The 24,279-nt window shown below is 38.9% G+C and overlaps 1 protein-coding gene across 7 annotated transcripts in view; it reads right to left on the reverse strand.

The window, feature by feature from the left end:
* Positions 1-15,935: 15,935 nt before the first annotated feature.
* CDC27 (cell division cycle 27) overlaps positions 15,936-24,279 on the reverse strand; it is a 58,805-nt gene continuing 50,461 nt past the window's right edge. For 2 of the 7 annotated variants that reach the window (XM_070390019.1, XM_070390018.1), the window contains exons 17-19: positions 22,406-22,480; positions 21,213-21,305; positions 15,943-19,979 (exon numbers count right to left, since the gene is read on the reverse strand). In XM_070390019.1, coding sequence (XP_070246120.1) covers positions 21,231-21,305; positions 22,406-22,480 — 150 coding nt within the window. In that variant the 3' untranslated portion in view covers positions 15,943-19,979; positions 21,213-21,230. Of the gene's footprint in view, positions 19,980-21,212; positions 21,370-22,405; positions 22,481-24,279 lie in introns of all 7 variants that reach the window. The other 5 variants (XM_005905339.2, XM_005905340.2, XM_070390017.1 and 2 more) reach the window with 4 other exon arrangements.

The following is a 24,279-nucleotide window of genomic DNA, read 5'->3' on the forward strand; positions in this document are numbered from 1 at the left end:
TTTGAACCATGTCGAAGTTTCTTTTATCAAAAAAAGAAATTAAATATTTTAAACATCTTCTACATTTTCTTTTACACAATGCACTGCCAGGCACAGAAGCCTAATTAAATAATTGTTGGCCAAGGATATTTCTTTAACATTTAAAAAGGGTAAGATCAGTTTTAAGTTCTTTTTTCTCAATCAGATGCACAGGTGTCTGATGTGACCATTCCAAAGAAATGACAGTAACTACAGTAGCTAAAGGAAACTTGCACTTGTTTCCATTCATAGACCCCTGTGTAGTACTTTACAGAGAAACTAGAGAAAATCTTGGTGATTAGACAGACCAGATGAGGTTAAGGAGCTTGTGTTAGTCCCAGATGGGCTTGGTTGGTGATAGAAAACAGGAGAAGGGGGTGACAGAGGATGAGATGGTTGGATGGCATCATCAACTCAATGGACATGAATTTGAGCAAACTCCGGGAGATAGTGAAGGACCAAGAAGCCCAACATGCTGCAGTTCATGGGGTCGCAAAGAGTTGGACATGACTTAGTGACTGAACAACAATAACCACGAGGCAGGTCCTATACGGGAATGGCAGCCGTGAACAGGAAAGCCGAATTCCGTTTACATCACGTAATTACAACACACTGTGATGACAGTGTGATGGAAGTTCCTGTGATCACGGGTGCACATGTTAGGAGGGCAAGCAAATTCTGTCCCCCAGGTTTTGTTTGTTTGTTTTGGCTATAGCATGTGGGAACTTAGTTTCACAACCAGGGATCGAACCCCTGCCCGCTGCAATGGAAGCTCAGAGTCTCAACCACAGGGCTGCCAGGGAAGTCCCCTCTCCCCCATTTCTACTTATTGCCCCCAAAATTGCAGTGAGATCTTATAATAACAACTTCTGTGTTCTAGTCAAAGATGATACACCCAAACCATTTTCCAAAAGACCTGTCCCTTGAGTTTGGGTGACTTGTTTACCTGCACATATAGGTCTCGTGTGCACAGTCAGCCCGTGAAGATTAGGGGTGGGGATATAATTTGGGGCCATGTAACTCACGAACAGTAAGTACCATAACGGTGGTTTTAGTGTATAAGATCTTAAGCAAATATTTAATGACTCTGTTTCTCAGTTTTCTCAATAATAATACCTACCTCCTAGGGTTGTTGTGAATATTAACCCAGGTAAAGTCTTGCACAGAGTAGATGCTCAATAAAGCTGGACTGATGCTATCGTTGTTATTGTTCAGTCCTTAGAACTCTGGCCTTCTGGATTAAAATATGAGAAGAGATGAGATCCTGAGTTGTAAGCACTGCTCTCATATCCATTCATTGGTATTGATTTTCTTCACAATATCACTGTTTATCACTTCCTTTCCTTTCCACTGTCATCAACTTACTTAAGAGATCACTGGGCAGTGACATTCAGGAGGGCTGGCATAAAATGCAGTAGGTATATGTTAACTCTGTTTACTCTTAAGTAATAGCACAGGACACTGGTTCTCCCTCATGAATCTCAATAGCTGAATGCTCCCTGCTTTTAGCAATTAGGTTTCTGTCTCTCTCAAACTCAAGCCATTAAGAAAAGAGTTACTGAGCACCTGGCAAGACCCTAAAGATGCGATGATGATTAAGGTGGTGCCTTGGGGCTTTCCTGGTGGCTCATATGGTAAAGTGTCTGCCCACAATGCAGGAGACCCAGGTTCGATCCCTGGGTTGGGAAGATCCCCCAGAGAAGGAAATGGCAACCCACTGCAGTATTCTTGCCTGGAAAATCCCATGGATGGATGACCCTGGTAGGCTACAGTCCATGGGATCGCAGAGAGTTAGACATGACTGAGCGACTTCACTTTCACTTTGCCTTCACAGTTTACATGACAGTGGGGAAGACAGACAAAAACAGACAAAAGCCTTATGATGGAATAAAGGCTGAGACAGAGGGAAGCATCTGGGGGAGGTGGGGGAAGGGGGGAAGCACAGGGGGAGCAAAGCCCACAAGATGAGAGACAGCAACCACTTTCCAGAAATTGATAGTTCAGTATGGCTGAAGCATGGGGTCCCAGATAGAACGTCCAAAGACATTAATTAATCTGGGATGGTGGTCTCAAACTTCCATGTCCGTTGAATCAACTCTTTTTAAAACAGCCTCCTGGGCTCCATCCCGGAGATTCTGATTTAGTGGATAGGAGTGACCAGTGTGGTCAGTCTGAAGGCCACATTCTGAGAACCACTGATCTGGAGAAGACATGATCAACCTGCAGATAGCCAGATAGCCTTGAACATTATACTGAGAGGTGTAGACTTCACCCTTGGGTGCATGGAGAGCTTTTTAAAAAAATTTATTTTATTGAAATATAGTTGATTTACAATGTTGTGTTGATTTCTGCTGTACAGCAAAGTGATTCAGTTGCACATATGTGTTTGTGTGTGTGTGCTCAGTCATGTCCAACTCTTTGCAACCCCATGTACTGCAGCCCACCAGGCTCCTTTGTCCGTGGGATTTTCCAGGCAAGAATATTGGAGTGGGTTGCCATTTCCTCCTCCAGGGGATCTTCCTGACCCACGGATTGAAACTGCGTCTCCTGTGTCTACTGCATTGGCAGGAGGATTCTTTACCACTGAGCCACCTGGGAAACCCCATATATATTTACATATATATTTATCATTTATATATAATACATATATTAAAATGAAGATATATATAAATATATACATATATTTACATTCTTTTTCAAAAACACGGAATCTTTTGCAAATTTGCATGTCCTCCTTGTGCAGGAACCCCCATGGAGAGCTTTTGAGGAGTTTAAGCTTGCAAGATATACAGTCACATTTCCATTTTTACAAAAATCACTCTGGATGTCATATGAAAAATTGTTCAGAGACGCAAGGCTGGAATCCCAGGAGAGCAGTTCAGAGGCTGCTGCAGAAACCTCCTGAGAAATCACAAGGACCTGAAATAAAATAATGTCTTATTTGTCCTGGGTTGTCATTTGACCTGGGTGGCAGAAGCTAATCCATTTGTCTTTAAATGTTTTTGGCTAACATCTCCTGGATAGCTTCTTCCACCTCCTGGATAGCTGCTTCCACTTTGGGAGAGTTCTGAGTTAGAGAAATAAAAGCAAGCCCTTTGAGCTAGTCCTTCAGCGAGTCATTGGGCAATCAAAACAGACAACCAAACAAGAGCTACAGATGTAGGAAATAATCTTATGGTTACTGGGGCAGGGGATGGGGTGAAGGAGGGAGGGATAAATTGGAAGATTGGGATTAACATATACACACTCAGATCAGATCAGATCAGTTGCTCAGTCGTGTCCGACTCTTTGCGACCCCATGAATCACAGCACGCCAGGCCTCCCTGTCCATCACCAACTCCTGGAGTTCACTCAGACTCACGTCCATCGAGTCAGTGATGCCATCCAGCCATCTCATCCTCTGTCATCCCCTTCTCCTCTTGCCCCCAATCCCTCCCAGCATGAGTCTTTTCCTATGAGTCAACCCTTCGCATGAGGTGGCCAAAGTACTGGAGTTTCAGCTTTAGCATCATTCCTTCCAAAGAAATCCCAGGGCTGATCTCCTTCAGAATGGACTGGCTGGATCTCCTTGCAGTCCAAGGGACTCTCAAGAGTCTTCTCCAACACCACGGTTCAAAAGCATCAATTCTTCAGCACTCAGCCTTCTTCACAGTCCAACTCTCACATCCATACATGACCACAGGAAAAACCATAGCCTTGACTAGACAAACCTTTGTTGGCAAAGTAATGTCTCTGCTTTTGAATATGCTATCTAGATTGGTCGTAACTTTCCTTCCAAGGAGTAAGCATCTTTTAATTTCATGGCTGCAGTCACCGTCTGCCATGATTTTGGAGCCCAGAAAAATAAAGTTTGACACTATTTCCCATGAAGTGATGGGACCAGATATATATAAAATAGGTAACTAATGAAGACCTATTACATAGCACAGGGAACTCTATTCAATACCCTATAATGACCTATATGGGAAAAATCTAAAAAAAAAAGTGGCTATATGTATAAATATAACTGATTCACTTTGCTGTACAGTAGAAAGTAACACAACATTGTAAGTTGACTCTACTACAATAAAAATTAAAAAACAAACAACCACAGTTTATATATATATATATACACACATATATATTTAAATATAATTTTTAAACACCAATTCTCTATTTATCTATTTTTTTGACCTTACAACGCAGCACATGGGTTGTTAGTTCCCTGACCAGGGATAGAACCCACACCCCCTGTAATGGAAGTGTGGAGTCTTTTTTTTAATTGGACTTTTAAAAAAATTATATAATTGTTTGGTTGTTCCAGGTCCTTACTGTGGCCTGTGGGATCTAGTTCCCTGACCAGGGATCAAACCTGGGCGTCCTGCATTGGGAGTATGGAGTCTTAACCACTGGACCACCAGGGCAGTCCCACACCACAGTTCTTTGGGAAGTTTCATTTTCCTCCCTTTGGTACTAGGAACCTATACTGGGAATGCAAGCCATTGTTTTCCAGACTAATGCTGAGCTGGAGAGAAAGACAGGACTACAGTAAGTTGAAACACCACAAAACTCTTTTACCAAGATCCCTCTGTTGTTTTCTTGATTTCTCACTCCCTTGATTACTGTAAACTTTTAGTTTTCAGAGTTCCAATGAGGTTGAATCTGAAAGTTTCTGCCAGTGTTCACTGCTTTTGTGGAGGATCAAACTGTTAGAGTTTGCTACTGCGATCTTTGCTGATATTTTGTAGTTTTCAGTGAATAAATCTAACACTTTTTTGGTTAAATTTACTTCCTCAGGTTCGTTGCTGTTGTTTGCTACTACCGTAAATGAAATTGTTTTCTTAATTTCATTTCCAGGTTTTCATTGCTAGTGCATAGAAACAGAATTGATTTTTGTATACGGATCTGATATCCTACCACCTGGCTAAACTCGTTTATTAGTTCTAGCAGTTCTAGGATTTCCTCCATGTCATCTGCAAATAAAGATAATTTTACCTCCTTCTTTCCAAATTGGATGCCTTTTCATTCTCTTTCAGGTCAATTGCCCTGACTGGGAATTCCAGTACAATATAGAATAGAAGTGATAAGAGTGGGCAGCTTTGTTTTGTACCTGGATTTAGAAGAAAAATGTTTAGTCTTTCACCACGAAGTATGCTGTTAGCTGTGAGTTTTCATTAGATGCTCCTTACTGAGTTGACAATGTTCTTCTATTCAGATTTTGTTTCATGTATTTATTCTAAAATATTTTATGCATCTAAAATGTTAGTTTAAGAAGAGGTTCATAGGCCTAGTGAGATCGTCAAAGCATTCCATGGCACAGTTATTATTAAGGGCCTCTGCTATTTGGCAACATCTTCCAGGTTTGAGTGACTATAGACCAGGCTGATACTTCTCTAATTTGTCACAGTCCCTACCACCCCCTGAAACATTTTAAAAAATATAATTTTAACATTTGATTTATGTCTTTATTTTTGGCTGTGCTGAGTGCTGCTGCTGTCTTTCTCTAGTGGTGGTGTACAGGCGTCTCGTTGTGGGGACTTCTCTTGCTGCAGAGCACCAGCTCTGGAAGTGCGGGCTTTAGTAGCTGCGGCTCCGAGGGCTCAAGATGCAGGCTCAGTGGTTGCCCCGAGGCATGTGGGATCTTGAGGCATGTGGGATCTTTCTGGATCAGGGATCGAATCTGTGTCTGCTGCATTAGCAGGCAGATTTTTAACCACTGGACCCCAGGAAATTACCCTGTAACATTTTTAATACCTAGGTGCTATGGATTGAATTGCATCTCTCCAAGATTCATGGTGAAGCCCCAACCCCCAGTGTGACTGCATTTGGAAACAGAGTCTCTTTGGAAATAATTAAGGTTAAGTGCAGTCATAAAGGTATGTCCCTGATCCCATAGGTTTAGAGTCCTTATAAGAAGAAACACCAGAGGGCACATTCTCTGTCTCTCCCTCTCTTTCTCTTCATTTCCCTTCCCATGCCTTGTAAGGACATAGCAGGCAAGTGCCATCTACAAGCCAGGGAGAGAGTCCTCACCAGAAACAAAACATATCAGATTCTTGATCTTGGATTTTCCAGCCTCCAGAACTGAGAGTAAATACGCTTCTGTTGTGTAAGCCACCCAGCCTATGATATTTGACATGGCAGCCTAAGCCGATTAAGACACTGGGTCTGTATCACTTGATTTTTTGAGGCCTTCTAGAATCCCAGGGACGGGGGAGCCTGGTGGGCTTCCGTCTATGGGGTCGCACAGAGTCGGACACGACTGAAGCGACTTAGCAGCAGCAGCAGCAGTTTGTGACACCACTCCACAACTCCACACAGATTAAATGATCTTAAAGCCAACATCCAAGATTAGTTAGGAAGGAAGCAAACTCAAGATGGGTTTTAAAAAAAATTAATAGGATTTTGCCTCTAGACATGGAAGAACTGAGGAAATGGAAGAAAGCTGGAAGGGGTTAAGGTTCCAAATCAGAGAACTGAATCCTAGAGTAGGACTTTGAGAGATGAAGCAGGTCCACAGCTGGGGAAGCTCCATTTCTCTGTCGTAGGTGGAGGCTGCTACAGATTCGAAGGTGATTCAAGTTGAAAAAAGGGAGGGAAGAAGAGGCATATGTGCTTAAGCTAGCTGGGCTGATAGAAAGAAAGATACAAGTATATGCGTCTAAACCATAAGTTAACATGGAGGAATGGCTGGAAGGTTGCTGAATGATGAGTTGAGGTGGAGAACAGGGTCTCCTGGATGGATGGCATGAACTTCAAAAGGAAGAGAGTATACATGAAGATGGAGTAGAACAGCAGAGGAAGCTATGAGAATTCTAGCTCCCTCCAGTATTGTCTCCATCCGCACAAACATCATAATCTAATAAATAGTGTCCCCTAAAGAAAGGACAATGTCTGTCTTGTTCTTAATTTTTAAAAAAAAAAAAAACTTTTTAAAAATACATGGAGTAGAACAGCAGAGGAAGCCGTGAGAATTCTAGCTTCCCCCAGTAGTGTCTCCGACTACACGAACCTCATACTCTAATAAATAGTGTCTTCTAAAGCAAGGACAACTTCTGTCTTATTCTTCTTTAATTTCTTTTTATTAAAAATAAAAAAAAATTGTTTTTGGTTATTGCCACATGGCATGTGGAATCTTAGTTTCCTGACCAGGAATCGAACCTGTGCCCCCCTGCGTTGGAAACTCAGAGCCTTAATCACCAGACCCCCAACGAACCATCATGTTCTTTTTCGTGTGCTTAACAAAGGTCCATATATTCAAACATGACTATGGTTTTCCCGGTAGTCGTGTACAGATGTGAGACCTGGACCATAAAGAAAGCTGCTGCTGCTGCTGCTAAGTTGCTTCAGTCGTGTCTGACTCTATGTGACCCCATAGATGGTAGCCCAACCAGGCTCCTCCGTCCCTAGGATTCTCCAGGCAAGAACACTGGAGTGGGTTGCCATTTCCTTCTCCAGTGCATGAAAGTGAAAAGTGAAGGTGAAGTCGCTCAGTCGTGTCTGATTCTTAGCGACCCCATAGACTGCAGCCCACCAGGCTCCTCCGTCCATGGGATTTTCCAGGCAAGAGTACTGGAGTGGGTTGCCATTGCCTTCTCCGAAAGAAAGCTGAGCACCAAAGAATTGATGCTTTCTAACTATCATGCTGGAGAACACTCTTGAGAGTCCCTTGGACTGCAAGGAGATCAAAGCAGTCAATCCTAAAGGAAATCAGTCCTGAATAACCATTGCAAGGACTGATGCTAAAGCTGAAGCTCCAGTACTTTGGCCACTTGATGTGAAGAGCTGACTCATTGCAAAAGACCCTGATTCTGGGAAACATTGAAGGCAGGAGCAGAAGGAACGACAGAGAATGAGATGGTTGATGGCATCACCGACTTGATGGACATGAGTCTGAGCAAGCTCTGGGAGTTGGTAATGCACAGTGAAGCCTGGTGTGCTGTAGTCCATGGGGTCGTGGGGTCAGACACGATTGAGTGACTGAGAGCAGGACTAATCTAAGAGACTTGGTGGAATTTGCAAGAAGATGTAGTTTTCTAGAAGCTGAATAAGGCAATGTAACAAGGTGGGATTTACCTCAGCTGAGCTTGACCCAGGTTTGCTTTCTGCTATTGTTCAGTTGCTCAGTCGTGTCCGACTCTTTGCAACTCCATGGATGGCAGCATGCCAGGTTACCCTGTCCTTCACCATCTCCCAGAATGTGCTCAAATTCATGTCCATTGAGTCAGTGATGCTGCCCCCACCTTGTAAAGATTACGGATACCTCTGACATTGCAGTTGTCTTTTACTTTGGTCTCCTAGGTAACCATGACTTTTATTCTCTCTCACATCTGGCTCTAGGTTAACTCTCTAGATGAACTATAAGCTGACTAACCTGATTACCCTAATTATCAATTCACCAAAATATTTTAAAAATGCAATATAATTGACTTATAACATTTAGATTAGTAATAATATATTATAAACATATTCACTTTATAAAATTGAATTATTAAAACATGCTAACTTTATAAAGATATGTGCTATAATTTTCTTTCTCTCCACACACATAAGCATTTTTTTTCAGAACTGTTCCAGAACAAATTGCAGATATAATGTCCCTTTACACCTAAATACTTGTTTTTTCTATAAAAAAGCCTATTCTCTTCTATCATAGAAAAGTTATTTTTACCAAAACCAAGAAATTAATACTGACAGCATTTTTAATCCGTTGACCTTATTCAAATTTTGCCATTGTCTCACCAATGTGCTTTACAGGAAAATAATATTGAAAAAAAAAAAAGGCAAAAACAAAAAAACCTTCTGGACCAGGATCCAATCCAGCATCACACATTGCCTTTCCTTATCAATTTAGTCTCCATTAATCTAGAATTCTTTAGTCTGTCTTTATTTTTCATAACCTTGACACTTTTGAAGATTACATGTTATTACTATGCACAATGTCCCTTAGAATGAGTTTGTCTGGTATTTCCTTATAATTGCATTCAGGTAATGCATTTTTGGCAGGAATGTCATATCCAGAAATGATGCTGTCAGGAAGCACATCGTTTCTACATGTCCCATCACTGATTTTTTTTTTTTTTTGGCCACACTGTGTAGCTTGAGGAATCTTAGTTTCCCCACCAAGAATTGAACCTACTTCCACTGCAGTGAAAGTACATGGTCTTAACCACAGAACTGCCAGGGAAGTCCAACTGATTCTAATTTTGATCACATGGTTAAGGTGACATCTGCCAAGATTCTCCACTCTAAAGTTGTTAATTGTGAGGGAAAAGTATTATGTCTAGTGGGAAGGGACTTTGAGACTATGCATATAGCCTGTTTCTCATCAAACTTCTGCCTGTTAGTTTTAGCATTCATTTATCATTCTGGCCCCAAACAATTACTACTGTGGTGGTTACCAAGTAGTGATATGTATTGTAATGTTTCTTCATTTTTGTTTGTAAATTCATCTATATTTTTGTGTCTAATTCTAGTTTATACCACTTCATTGTTTGAATTATATCATCATTTATTTATAATTTTATTGGTGATAAGACATTTGGGATGTTTATCAGTCAGTCAGTTCAGTAGCTCAGTCGTGTCTGACTCTTTGTGACTCCATGAACCACAGCACACCAGGCCTCCCTGTTCATCACCAACTCCCGGAGTTCACTCAAACTCAGGTCCATTGAGCCAGTGATGCCATCCAACCATCTCATCCTCTGTCATCCCCTTCTCCTCCTGCCTTCAATCTTTCCCAGCATCAGGGTCTTTTCCAATGAGTTAGCTCTTCGCATCAGGTGGCCAAAGTATTGGAGTTTCAGCTTCAATATCAGTCCTTCCAATGAATATTCAGGACTGATTTCCTTTAGGTTGGATCTCCTTGCAGTCCAAGGGACTCTCAAGAGTCTTCTCCAACACCACAGTTCAAAAGCATCAATTCTTTGGCACTCAGCTTTCTTTATAGTCCAACTCTCACATCCATACATGACTACTGGGAAAACTATAGCCTTGATGAGACCGACCTTTGTTGGCAAAGTAACGTCTCTGCTTTTTAACATGCTGTCTAGGTTGGTCATAACTTTCCTTCCAAGGAGTAGGCATCTTTTAATTTCATGGCTGCAGTCACCATCTGCAGTGACTTTGGAGTCCCCAAAAATAAAGTCTGACACTGTTTCTACTGTTTCCCCATCTATTTGCCATGAAGTGATGGGACTGGATGTCATGATCTTAGTTTTCTGAATGTTGAGCTTTAAGCCAACTTTTTCACTCTCATCTTTCACTTTCATCAAGAGGCTCTTTAGTAGTTCTTCACTTTCTACCATAAGGGTGCTGTCATCTGCATGTCTCAGGTTATTGATATTTCTCCCGGGAATCTTGATTCCAGCTTGTGCTTCTTCCAGTTCAGGATTTCTCATGATGTATTTTGCATAGAAGTTAAATAAGCATGGTGACAATATATAGCCTTGACATAATTTTTTTCCTATTTGGAACCAGTCTGTTGTTCCATGTCCAATTCAAACTGTTGCTTCCTGACCTGCACACAGATTTCTCAAGAGGCAGGTCAGGTGGTTTGGTATTCTCATCTCTTTCAGAATTTTCAACAATTTATTGTGATCCACACAGTCAAAGGTTTTGGCATAGTCAATAAAGCAGAAATAGATGTCTTTCTGGAACTCTCTTGCTTTTTCCATGATCCAGTGGATGTTGGCAATTTGATCTCTGGTTCCTCTGCCTTTTCTAAATCCAGACTGAACAACTGGAAGTTCATGGTTCATGTATTGTTGAAGCCTGGCTTAGAGAACTTTGAGCACTGCTTTACTACTGTGTGAGATAAGTGCAATTGTGTGGTAGTTTGAGCAGTCTTTGGCATTGCCTTTCTTTGGGATTGGAATGAAAACTGACCTTTTCCCATCCTGTGGCCACTGCTGAGTTTTCCAAATTTGCTGCCATATTGAGTGCAGCACTTTCACAGCATCATCTTTCAGGATTTGAAATAGCTCAACTGGAATTCCATCACCTCCACTAGCTTTGTCTGTAGTGATGCTTTCTAAGGCCCACTTGACTTTGCATTCCAGGATGTCTGGGCTCTAGGTGAGTGATCACACCATCGTGATGTTTGTACTTTTAGGTAATTTAGAGAATCTATAATGGGTCTTCCCTGGTACTCCAGTGGTTAAGAATCTGCCTGCCACAATTGGAGAAAGCCCGTGCATAGCAACAAAGACCCAGTGCATTCAAAAATAAATGTTTAAAATCTGTAATTTACATTTTGTACATAGATCCTGGTACATATAAGAACACACCTGCGTAGGGCTGTACTGTCAAATATTGTAGCCACTAGCCACATGTAACTGCTGAGTATTTCAAGTGTGGTTGGTCCAAATTGCATTGTGCCATAAGTGCATTGTGCCATACATACCACATTTTAAAGACTTAACATGAAAATAAGTAAAATATTTCATTCATGTTTATGCTGATTATATGTTCATATGATATTTTGGATTTTGTGGTTAAACAAAGCATACAAAATCCCCTTACAAGGATGAAAAAGACTTGCTCATCCAAGAACACGCCCCCTTTCTGGGCAAGTATGCATCCAATGCCGACAGTCCAACATGAGGGTGTGAAGTCCTGTCTTCACGCCCCAACTCAGGACCACTATAAAGGTCTACCCAATACAATGCTTATAAATACTTTTAATGTTTATTTCTTACCCTAAATGTGAACTTGTTTTGAGTTTTTCCTCTTCATTTTGTCAAATTGTAAACATGTTCTTTAAAAAATGTCATTAGCATAATTATCTAAAACTTGTTTCTGAATATATGTATTTTAATATTTATTTTTTAAAAATTATGAAACTGTGATAGCACGCTTACAGGAGACTTGGAAAAAAAGAACAAAGTTACACATAGTTACACTATATATTACAATTATTTTTTAAGTAGATGAAATAAGAATTATAGCTGGAGTTTCAATATCAAACTCAAAAATTAATAGAATGAATAGAAAGAAAAGTAAAAGGATATAGCAGACCTGAGCAGCACTATGAACCAATTCCATGTACTTAAGATTTATCAATTTTCACACAACAGCAGGATACAAATTCTACTCAAGTTCCCATAGACTATACACCAGGATGTTTTTTAATACATTTTTGAGAAAAGTTTCTAGAAGGTGCAAGATATGTTTTTACCTGGAAATTGAGTAAACAAGGTGTTTGTGCTCTTAAGAAAGCCTATGGAATTATTCACAGGATCTATGCTGATTATGCTAACTCCAGAGCTCCTCTAGTTAATGTTTTGGTACAAATGCTAGATCTCCAGAGGTTTCCAGCAATGACCAGATTGTTAGGTGGCCCCAAACTTCTCATGCAGATTGGAGGAAGAAAATTTCATTAGCAAGAGGCCGTAGACATATCGGTGAGGAATCTGCAGTGGCTGAGATAGAGATGGATTGTGTCTTCAGATAAGATTATGTGTCCCTGGGCTTCCCTGGTTGCTCAGTGGTGAAGAATTCGTCTGCTAATGCAGGAGACACAGGTTCAATCCCTAATCCAGGAAGATCCCACACGCTGCCAAAAATTTAACTCAGATGACCATTGGATCTACTACTGCAGGCAGGAATCCCTTAGAAGAAATGGAGTAGCCATCATGGTCAACAAGAGTCCAAAATGCAGTACTTGGATGCAATCTCAAAAATGACAGAATGATCTCTGTTCGTTTCCAAGGCAAACCATTCAATATCACGGTAATCCAAGTCTATGCCCCAACCAGTAATGCTGAAGAAGTTGAAGTTGAACAGTTCTATGAAGACCTACAAGACCTTTTAGAACTGACATCCAAAAAAGACGTCCTTTTCATTATAGGGGGCTGGAATACAAAGTAAGATGTCAAGAAACACCTGGACTAACAGGCAAATTTGGCCTTGGAATACAGAATGAAGGAGGGCAAAGGCTAATAACGTTTTGCCAAGAGAACACACTGGTCATAGCAAACACCCTCTTCCAACAACACAAGAGAAGACTCTACACATGGACATCACCAGATGGTCAACACGGAAATCAGACTGATTATACTCTTTGCAGCCAAAGATGGAGAAGCTCTATACAGTCAGCAAAAACAAGACTGGGAGCTGACTGTGGCTCAGATCATGAACTCCTTATTGCCAAATTCAGACTTAAATTGAAGAAAGTAGGGAAAGCCACTAGACCATTCAGGTATGACCTAAATCAAATCCCTTATGATCATACAGTGGAAGAGAGAAATAGATTTAAGGGCCTAGATCTGATAGAGTGCCTGATGAACTATGGACTGAGGTTCATGACATTGTACAGGAGACAGGGATCAAGACCATCCCCACGGAAAAGAAATGCAAAAAAGCAAAATGGCTGTCTGGGGAGGCCTTACAAGTAGCTGTGAAAAGAAGTGAAAAGCAAAGGAGAAAAGGAAAGATATAAGCATCTGAATGCAGAGTTCCAAAGAATAGCAAGAATAGATAAGAAAGCCTTCTTCAGAGATCAATGCAAAGAAACAGAGGAAAACAACAGAATGGGAAAGACTAGAGATCTCTTCAAGAAAATTAGAGATACCAAGGGAACATTTCATGCAAAGATGGGCTCGATAAAGGACAGAAATGGTATGGACCTAACAAAAGCAGAAGATATTAAGAAGAGGTGGCAAGAATACACAGAACTGTACAAAAAAGATCTTCACGACCAAGATAATCATGATAGTGTGATTACTCATCTAGAGCCAGACATCTTGGAATGTGAAGTCAAGTGGGCCTTAGAAAGCATCACTACAGACAAAGCTAGTGGAGGTGATGGAATTCCAGTTGAGCTATTTCAAATCCTGAAAGATGATGCTCTGAAAGTGCTGCACTCAACATGGCAGCAAATTTGGAAAACTCAGCAGTGGCCACAGGACGGGAAAAGATCAGTTTTCATTCCAATCCCAAAGAAAGGCAATGCCAAAGACTGCTCAAACTAACTACCGCACAATTGCACTCTTCTCACACGCTAGTAATGCTCAAAATTCTCCAAGCCAGGCTTCAGCATTACGTGAACCATGAACTTCCAGTTGTTCAAGCTAGATTTAGAAAAGGCAGAGGAAACAGAGATCAAATTGCCAATATCTGCTGGATCATGGAAAAAGCGAGAGTTCCAGAAAAACATCTATTTCTGCTTTATTGACTATGACAAAGCCTGTGACTGTGTGGATCACAATAAACTGTGGAAAATTCTGAAAGAGATGGGAATACTAGACCTCCTGACCTCCCTCTTGAGAAATCTGTATGCAGGTCAGGAAGCAACAGTTAGAACTGGACATGGAACAACAGACTGGTTCCAAATAGGAAAAGGAGCATGTCAAGGCTGTATATTGTCACCCTGCTTATTTAACTTATATGCAGAGTACATCATGAAAAACGCTGGACTGGAAGAACCACAAGCTAGAATCAAGATTGCAGGGAGAAATATCAATAACCTCAGATATGCAGATGACACCACCCTTATGGTAGAAAGTGAAGAGGAACTAAAGGGACTCTTGATGAAAGTGAAAGAGGAGAGTAAAAATGTTGGCTTCAAGCTCAACATTCAGAAAAGTAAGATCATGGCACTGAAACCATAATCACAGTATTATGACCTCTAGGTTTATCATAACTCTTCTTCTAAGGATTGTCTCCATGGTTTTATACAAATTGAAATTGTTATTAAATAGTGGTTACCAGGTGGCACTGGTGGTAAAGAACCCACCTGCCAGTGCAGGAGACATGACATAGTTTTGATCCGCAGGCCAGGAAGATCCCCTGGAGGAGGGCACAGCAACTCACTCCAGTATTCTTGCCTGGAGAATCCCATGGACAGAGGAGCCTGGCGGGCTACAGTCCATAGGGTTGCAAAGAGTTGGATACAACTGAAGTGACTTAGCACCCCACCCACCACCCTCTTGCTCTACAATCACAGGCTTATGGTGATAGCAGGATCCGTACAGGAAATCTTTCTCTTCTTATAGGTAATTTGAAGTTACAGTATTTTCTTAATAATGAAGGCATGAACCCTGTATAGTTTTGTTTTACTTGATCTTATGGTTATTTTGGGAGATGGACAGATTTGTCATCAGGTAAGTATCATTGTTTTCCAGCCCTAGAAGTCTCAATATACTTTTCTTATCAGACATACATTTTAGCACCCAATCACAATTAAATTGATCAGAAAAAAAGGTTTTAATTGTTCAGGGTCACACAGCAACTAAGGGGCAAAGTCTACACTTCCTAGACATCAGCTCAGTGCTTTTGAAAAATACATGATTAGAAACCTTAACTCTGTATACGAGACAGCAATAGAGACACTGATGTATAGAACAGTCTTTTGGACTCTGTGGGAGAGGGAGAGGGTGGGATGATTTGGGAGAATGGCATTGAAATATGTATAATATCATATATGAAATGAGTCGCCAGTCCAGGTTCGATGCACGATACTGGATGCTTTACTGGATGCTTGGGGCTGGTGCACTGGGACGACCCAGAGGGATGGTATGGGGAGGGAGGAAGGAGGAGTGTTCAGGATGGGGAACACAGGTATACCTGTGGCTGATTCATTTTGATATATGGCAAAACCAATACAATATTGTAAAGTTAAATAAAATTAAAAAAAAAAAAAAAAAGAAACCTTAACTCTACTTCATTGTTTTTCTTTCCTCCATTACTTACTCATTTTTTATTCCAATTCCAGTGAAGCATTACGCGTTTGGATTTTCTTCTCAAATACAGCTTTTAGCACTAAACTGAACATTCCATCTTCAGGGTGTTAAATAAAAAGAATGCTATGTTAGGGGAAATTGGTAATTAAAAAAAGTAAGAATGGAAAGAAAATCGAGGATTTGAAATTTTCTACTTTAAAGAAACTTCTAGTTACTCAAGAAAGGGATAGAGCTTTCAGTTTCAGTGTGAGAAGTACAGAGACAAAGGGTTAAACATTTAACAGATTTTAATCTATGGTTAGTAATAAAGTTACCTCTGTAAAACCAGAACTTCTATGATACCAATTTCAAAATGCTAGGGAGGACACTTGACAGTTAACATTAGACATGATCTCAAACTGCCAGAGAAGTCCAAAACTAAACGTTTATTAGATACACTAATGCCAAGTGTCCAGGTCTGCCATTTAATTGCTCAGAGTCTTTTTCTTTTGTAAAATCGAGTAGCACTTACCATATAGGGTTGAGGACTGAAAATATTGTACCCAAGGCAAGTAACACAGGACACATGACAAGAACTCACTAAACACAGCTGTTTAGCAAAGTCTGCATTTCTGAACCTTCACAAAATCATTAATTACAGGCTAAAAAAACCAAAGAATACTTCCTACTTAGATTTCTAGTTATCCCTGTCCTACTGACAGCAAATGGCCAGTCCTAGGAAGGTTATGGTCTGAGTCATCCCCTAATCTGCCCAGCACACCTCACTTTGTCTTTTTCCCTACCACTACCCTTTCTTCAAGTCTGAGCAAAACCCTTTGGTCTTCTACAAGATATCAAGCTAGAGTAAAACTTGCTCTCTATATTCTACTTCTTTCAGATCTTGATATTTAAAATGGATTCTAATTAGAAAAGAGCTTTGTGTCCCTTTTAAAGGAATTTCAGAAATCACATGATTGAGAAATAAGCAGTTGACTTGCAAAGTAGCAGCTGCTGGCAAGGGGCTTTTGTAGTGTGGGAAAAATACATTCTAAAGTTACCAATTTTTGTCACAATATTTATTTTGAAACTCCAAATAATACTAAAAAAGGGGTGTGAATTTTAAAATAAATATATATATTAGATGAGAGTGTAAGTAAAAAAATAGAGAAGCATTGCCCTAGACTTCTGTGGAACATAATACTAATCTTTCACTATTTTGCTGTGCCTCACTATCAAAATACAGATGGCACAGCTATGATATAGCTTTAATGACTTGATTATGAATTGCTTTCAAAAGTAATTTATTTGGATTTTCCATATCCTTTAATGAATTGCAAATATATTAACAGAAAAGACTTTCCCCCCCAAGACTGTACAATTTCTGAAATAAGTCAGGAAAAGCAAAAAAAGAAGACACAAAATTACATTGTTTCAATGCATATATAACACACACATCACACCCACACTTGCATTTTCCCAGGTTTTCACAAAGAAAACAGGTCACCATATTTCTCTTGAAGACCCATACTATACTCTGGCTAAACAGAGACTTGCAAACTTTTTTCTTCAAAAAGAGCATTTTTAATAGACTAAATACTGGTTATCACTGAGTTTTTGTTTAAGGTACAACAGCAGCATGGTTCAAATATTACTTGCAGTTCTTGGAAAAAAAAATAAAAATTTTAAAGTAATGAAATACAGAAAAAGTAGGACCACCTTTCATTATTTTGAGTACCATTGTTCTCTTGAAAAAATATTTCCAACCTTCTAAAATCCCAGAGTTAAGAACCATTTCCAAGGGGGAAAAATATCCAATGCTACAACATAACTTCTGAACAAGAGTGTGTGTGTGTGTATACACACGTGTGAAAGGCTTAAAGAGAAAAAATGATGTTGAAGTACTTAGTATTTCTGATTTCCTTCAAAATACTTCTGAAATTTGAAGCAATCATTTTGCTTGATTAAAATGCGTATCTTCTTCTGGTTATTTGATCCCCATACTATGCAAAAAAGAAAGAAGAGAAAGCCAGAAACAGTAAATAGGTAGGAAATGCTTCCAACAGCTAAATGACTTTGAAAGTAGAGGTGTGAGGAAAATGCAGTCAGATCAATCTGGGCTGATTATCGATCAACCAACCATAGCCATGCTGTGCCTTCCACAACTATCCTTTTATTCTTGGTCTCAAAATTAATACCAGAAAGACTTACTTCTGGCACAGGACATAAATTCCTACTACAAAACATAACTAATTATACATCAGCAAATTGTTTTCTGAGCATAGCTTTCTCCAAGCTTTGTAACAAAGAGCTCAGATCAAAGCTTTCTATGAAAACTCTATATTTGATACTGTTATACAGCTGGCTTATGATTTGCCAATTAAAAAAAAATAAAAGAATATAAAATTAAATATTACAGAACTAATGGATAATAAAATGGAATATTTGTTAGAATTCAAGTGCTAGCCTTGGGGAATCTTTAATGATATTCATTTACTCCCAATCTTTCCTTTTCTTATAAATTATTTTTTTAGGCAGCACATAAACAGATTTAGGTAGGAAATTTTGTTAAATACCTCTCTGGCACCCCAATACCCAACCTAACACTCTGACTTGAATTAGTTTATAATGCAATTTAATCCATATTCAAATAAGCAGATTAACAGTAAATGACAGAAAATTACTGAGACTACGGGCTAAAATTTTTTCACATCTTCTGTAATCCACCTTATTTTCACAGCTTGACTAACAAAATACATGTAACCAGTAGATAAGTTTGTCCTTCATCAAATAATCCACAACAATAACTGTAGGCCTGTCATTTGTAAGAAACTATAAATTTGTTATATTCTGACATTGGCACTTAATAAAATGTTTAACTAAAGTTTCTCTAAAAATTTCAAACATTACAATAAAGGAGATACACAATTTAAAACTTTAAATCGGTTACTGTGAAATTCCAATAATTCCCATTTTATTATGCATAATTAGATCTTTAAAATTGTGGTCATTGCCCAAAGACATCAATCTATATTACGATAAACTCAAGAGAGAACTCGTCTCCTTCATAAGAGTGGGTGGTTTTTTGTTTTTATTTTTGCAGCTAAACATTTCTAATATTCTAAACCCAATCACTCTCAGTACATGTTTTGGTAACTCACACTACTGGAAATAATCTGAAGCAGAGAGCAGAAAAGAATGGAAATGACCTCACCAAAGGTAACCACACTTTCTTGCACCTTGCTTAAACACTTAAAGAAAGTCAAAGGGATACTGTCTTGAACAAATATAAACTCAAGGTTATGGTAGGATTCTGATTGTATTAAGGCTTTCACTATCATGATCTCTTAAAGTCTTTCCATTTAGTGTTCTCATTTTGATTCTTCTGGTGAACTTAAATGGTTATTAAGAGCCTTGTTTTGGCTTTTCAGTGGGCAACCCCTCTATCATCTCTGAAGGTTAGAGGTGATCCCACAGAGCTCAAAGAGAAGAGGAAAAATGTTAAGGACCAATTTTAAAGTTTGTAATACCAAGATAACGATGATCAACACTTTGAGGCAAGATGAATAAATTAAAATTCTTGGTTGGACATTAAAGTATTCTTACCAAGAATAAGTGTACACTGTTATGGAGGGATATTGATTCCTACATATGAGTCCCTATATGCTCATTACATTTGTTATGGGAGACACTGAAGTTTAAGGTAATTTACATTCCTTGGCAATCAGGTTACTCTGTTATAGGCAATGTCTTTTATTGTTCCATCTGGCACTTGCTAACACCATTCTTGAAGAACCTAGAAATGAAGGTCAGTCACTTTGTTTATCAGGAACAGAACCAAGTAAAAACAAATTTTTGGAAAAATGACCAAAAGATTCTGGTTCATCACTATTTTCCATATCTAATGGTTCCTTCAGGATAAAACATAACTCTTCCTTCCATGATAGCTTTCCAACAAAGGGAGATTAAAGAAAAAAAAAAGAAAGAAAAAGAAAGTTTCCCACCCTATCCCCTCTGAACTGTCATTCATACTGGTGAAAGAGCCAGTCTTCTTAGCAGCTAAATATTGCACTGCCTTTCATTCTGTGTACAGTCAGGGTCCAGTGAAAGTGGCACACTCAGGATATAAGTGATGGATGATGACAATGCTGGCTCAAGAGTGAAGACTCAGTATATGGAAGGACAAGAAACATGTCAGCATGAGTCACACATCCAGTTGCAAAGGTCTGATTTCCAGAAGTTAAAATTCATCACTTTCAGCTGCATGAAGTTGTGTGTCATCAGCATCCGTCATGCTGCTCTCCTGGGATTCATCTGTTCCCACTTCAAAAATAAAAAAGGTCTACAGTAAGGTATCTGAAAAGTATTTTTTTTTAGTTCATGAAAATAAGTAAAGAAAACTATTATATTCAGAGAGATAAGACCTTAAACAAAAGCCCTTAAAAATCCTGATATCCTTCAATAAAATGCAATTCAAGTTCCTTATTTTACAGCATGTCTAAGATTATTTTATTGCATTTAACCATTAAGAGTTTTAACTACTAAAACTGTCTCTCTCTAATGAATTCTTATTCCCTAACCTAAGAATTGGGCTTCCCAGGTGGCGCTAGTGGTAAAGAACCAGCCTGGGAGACTTAAGAGATGTGTCTTTGGTCTCTGAGTCAGGAAGATCCCCTGGAGGAGGGCACGGCAATCCACTCCAGTATTCTTACCTGGAGGATCCCACGGACAGGGGAGCCTGGTGGGCTACAGTCCATAGTGTCGCAAAGAGTTGGACACGACTGAAGCAATTTAGCACACACTCAACCTAAGAATTAGAACTATTCTCTAAGACATTAAAAAAGACTGACACTCCACCCAACTGTTGACTTCACTTTGGGGATAGTCCCTATTAGTTCACAAAAATATAAAATATATTTCTGGAACAAAGGCATCTTAGTTTATCTTATCAGAGGTCTCTCAATTTATATTTATCTGCCTTTTAATCAACTGATGTATAGCTGACTTACAATATTATGTTAGTTTCAGATGTACAATATTTAGATTTTAGATATGTGAGAGTTACACAGAATTTGAACAGCCACTACTACAGATCTGTCAATACTTTAAAATGTTCACAAATTTATTATTCATTCACTTAGCACTTCCAATGTTTTCAACATAGTCACACCTACCATCTTTTCTCCCCCGACCACATTCCTAGGAAGCAGGTAAGCCAGGCATTAGTTACATAGGTTGAAGCTCAGGTAAAAATTAGCAATGGATTTGTGAAAATCACACAGCAAACTAGATCCAGAACTGAAACTAGTTACCTGGCTCCATATGCACACTGTTGTTTTATTACCCTGTTCAATTTCCCTAAAATTTCATTTGGTGTAAAAAATCTATTGTTTAGAAATAAAATTCTTATGCAAAAGGCAGCTTTCTGAATATTCAAAAAATTTTCCACTTTATTCTGTGCCATAAAGAAGTATCTGTTTCCTCTGATACGGTGTTTCACTAGCTTTCTGGTTTGAATAATCACATATAGACCTAAGTCACATGGATGATACTCACTGATCTGTTCTTCTTGGGTTATTGGCTCCTCATCATCTGGAAGGTAGCGTTTATCAATTGCCTCTTTAATCTGGTTATTGGCTCCTTTAGGATCTAAATCCATAGCCCAAGAGAAATTCATCAGGGCGAGGTGCGTTTGACCTAACTTCTTGTAAACCTAAAAATAAACAGCAGCACTACATTTTTCATTAAGTTGTAAGCTTCATCTATAAAATCCTAAACATTTTAAATTTAAATTGGGTTCCTGATTGGTATGTTGTAAGTTCATTCTGAAGAACAGGACATTTTCATCCTATAGAAGAATTCATACCAACTTTTGAGTTCCTTTTAATATATTCAGGTATTATTTTCAGAATCCCTTGCCTGTATCTCTCAGGTAGTGAGCTTCCAACACATCTCACTCTGTTTGGAACAATGACAGTGGACTATAAATTGCTTAATTAGTACTCATTTACACTGATTTTAAATGGAGTTATAGCAACTGTCCCCTGATGGCTCAGTGGTAAAGAATCCACCTGCAATGTAGAAGTCACAGGAGACATGGGTTCGATCCCTGGGTCGAGAAGATTCCCCTGGAGGAGGAAATGGCAACCCACTCCAGTACTCTTGTCTGAAAAATCCCATGGACAGAGAAGCCTGGCTAGCTACAGTCCAAAGGTCACAAAGAGTCAGACACAACTGAGCGTGTGGTAACCATACATACAAAGCAACTCTCACCAGTGTCCACCATCCTCACTTACTTTAACCAATTGGCTTCTGGGGACCCAGTGTGTAAAGTCCTGACTAGTCCTGCCTCAGAAATTCTGCAAGCTATTTTTTTGAACTAAGACAACACCGTGGTATTATTTTTCTTCTTTTGGGAGATGTTTGTGTATTTTATTGATAACTGGAAGTTAACGGTTTTCCTTGAGGTAGTCTCAGTCATGAACTCATTATCAGTCACTGGGCTGCAAGTGCTGATATACTTCCAAAACTACAGAAAGATTACAGGGTGTGTGCTCTTGCTTCTTCATTAGGATATCTATCACCTTCTTAAATGTTAATAAAAACTAAATCCATGATTTATTTCCAGAGTATATAGTTCAGAGATCTAGCTGAATTTGCTCAATAGATGGTGCACAATACAACATATTTATTTTTCAAAAGTTAGTATCTGTTATGATAGAGTTTAGAACCAGGGCCCCAATCTTTACCTTTCCTATTAAGAAGTAAACGAGGGATTCTTTGGGAACAATTTGTTTCAATTCTTCAAGTTCTTGTAAAGCAGACTGAAAAAAGCAAAGAAAAATACAGTAGCAAAATTTTTACAGTTTTGACTAAGCAAGTGATTTTATTTAATTTCTCAAATCATCTTAACTAAAGCTTATTAGATCTTAATCAAAGTACTACCTTGCTTCAATAATCCCTGTGAAAATGCAAGAAAAATACTATTACAACAAGAACTAAGAAATGTCAGGAATTCACTCAAATTCACTGAAAACATACACAATTCTTTGTGAAATATGGAGGTGATAACCCTAGCTTTTGTCACAATTTTATTTAAAACAGCTAAATTCAATCACATTGTGTATAAAGATGTTTTAAAAACTAAGTTGCAGAACACTTCTGAAGTTCTGTTAATACACCTTCTCCCTGACACAAGCACTAGCTTTGAATACCAACCTGCCATTTTAACTAATAATGAAGAACCTAGAATTGAGTTAATGATTATCTAGTAATCTTCTGACTACTGCTAAGTTTGTCCAGTAATCTTCTGACTACTGCTAAAGGGGTTCAGGAGACTGAGAAGACAGATAGGAAAATTGTATGTTTATTTAAAAGAAAGATCTGATGATTCAAAATAAAAAACAGCTCCCCAAATGAGAAATTGTCAATTTTTCACCTAGTAAACAGATAAAAATTAAGAGTTTGATATTACATAAAGTTACCATGAGGGAGGAAAGACAGGTATTCTCATCACTGAGGGCAGAACTGCAAATTGATGCAAACTCTGTGTGAGGACAACTTAACATTATCTATTAAGTTAAAAACTACATGTAAACAACGATTCAGCAATCCATTTGTTAGGAATTTGGCCTAGTTATGTCAACTAACATAATATTTTTCTAATCAGAACAATAAAAAGTCAGTGAGAAGAATGACATTGCTTAAAGTTTTTGCAAATCTCTGGTTAAGAGAAGATAGCTTTTGCATTCAATCTGTTATGATGTCACGTCAAGTAGCTTTTAGAACACCCCACTGTACACTGGTGACAAAATGAAAGTGAAAAAGGCAAATAACATCTAAATATTATTACGAAAATAGTTCTCACCTGTGGACTTTCTGGAAAGATTTTTGGTAACTCCCCAAAAGTGCCCAGACTACACTTTAGAATCACTGCTTTGAATGTATTTTAATCAAGATGTTGTACCCCAAACATCTATACTGCTACACCACAACAGTTTAGAACTAATATATTTTCTATGAAAGCATCACTACGAACAAAGCTAGTGGAGGTGATGGAATTCCAGTTGAGCTATTCCAAATCCTGAAAGATGATGCTGTGAAAGTGCTGCACTCAATATGCCGGCAAATTTGGAAAACTCAGCAGTGGCCACAGGACTGGAAAAGGTCAGTTTTCATTCCAACCCCAAAGAAAGGCAATGCCAAAGAATGCTCAAACTACTGCACAATTGCACTCATCTCACACGCTAGTAAAGTAATGCTCAAAATTCTCCAGGCCAGGCTTCAGCAATATGTGAACTGTGAACTTCCTGATGTTCAAGCTGGTTTTAGAAAAGGAAGAAGAACCAGAGATCAAATTGCCAACATCTGCTGGATCATGGAAAAAGCGAGAGTTCCAGAAAAACATCTATTTCTGCTTTATTGACTATGCCAAAGCCTTTGACTGTGTGGATCACAATAAACTGTGGAAAATTCTGAAAGAGATGGGAATACCAGACCACCTGATCTGCCTCTTGAGAAATTTGTATGCAGGTCAGGAAGCAACAGTTAGAACTGGACATGCAACAACAGACTGGATCCAAATAGGAAAAGGAGTACGTCAAGGCTGTATATTGTCACCCTG

This window comes from Bos mutus, chromosome 19 (genome assembly GCF_027580195.1).
Source record: "Bos mutus isolate GX-2022 chromosome 19, NWIPB_WYAK_1.1, whole genome shotgun sequence".
Lineage (NCBI taxonomy): Eukaryota > Metazoa > Chordata > Mammalia > Artiodactyla > Bovidae > Bos > Bos mutus.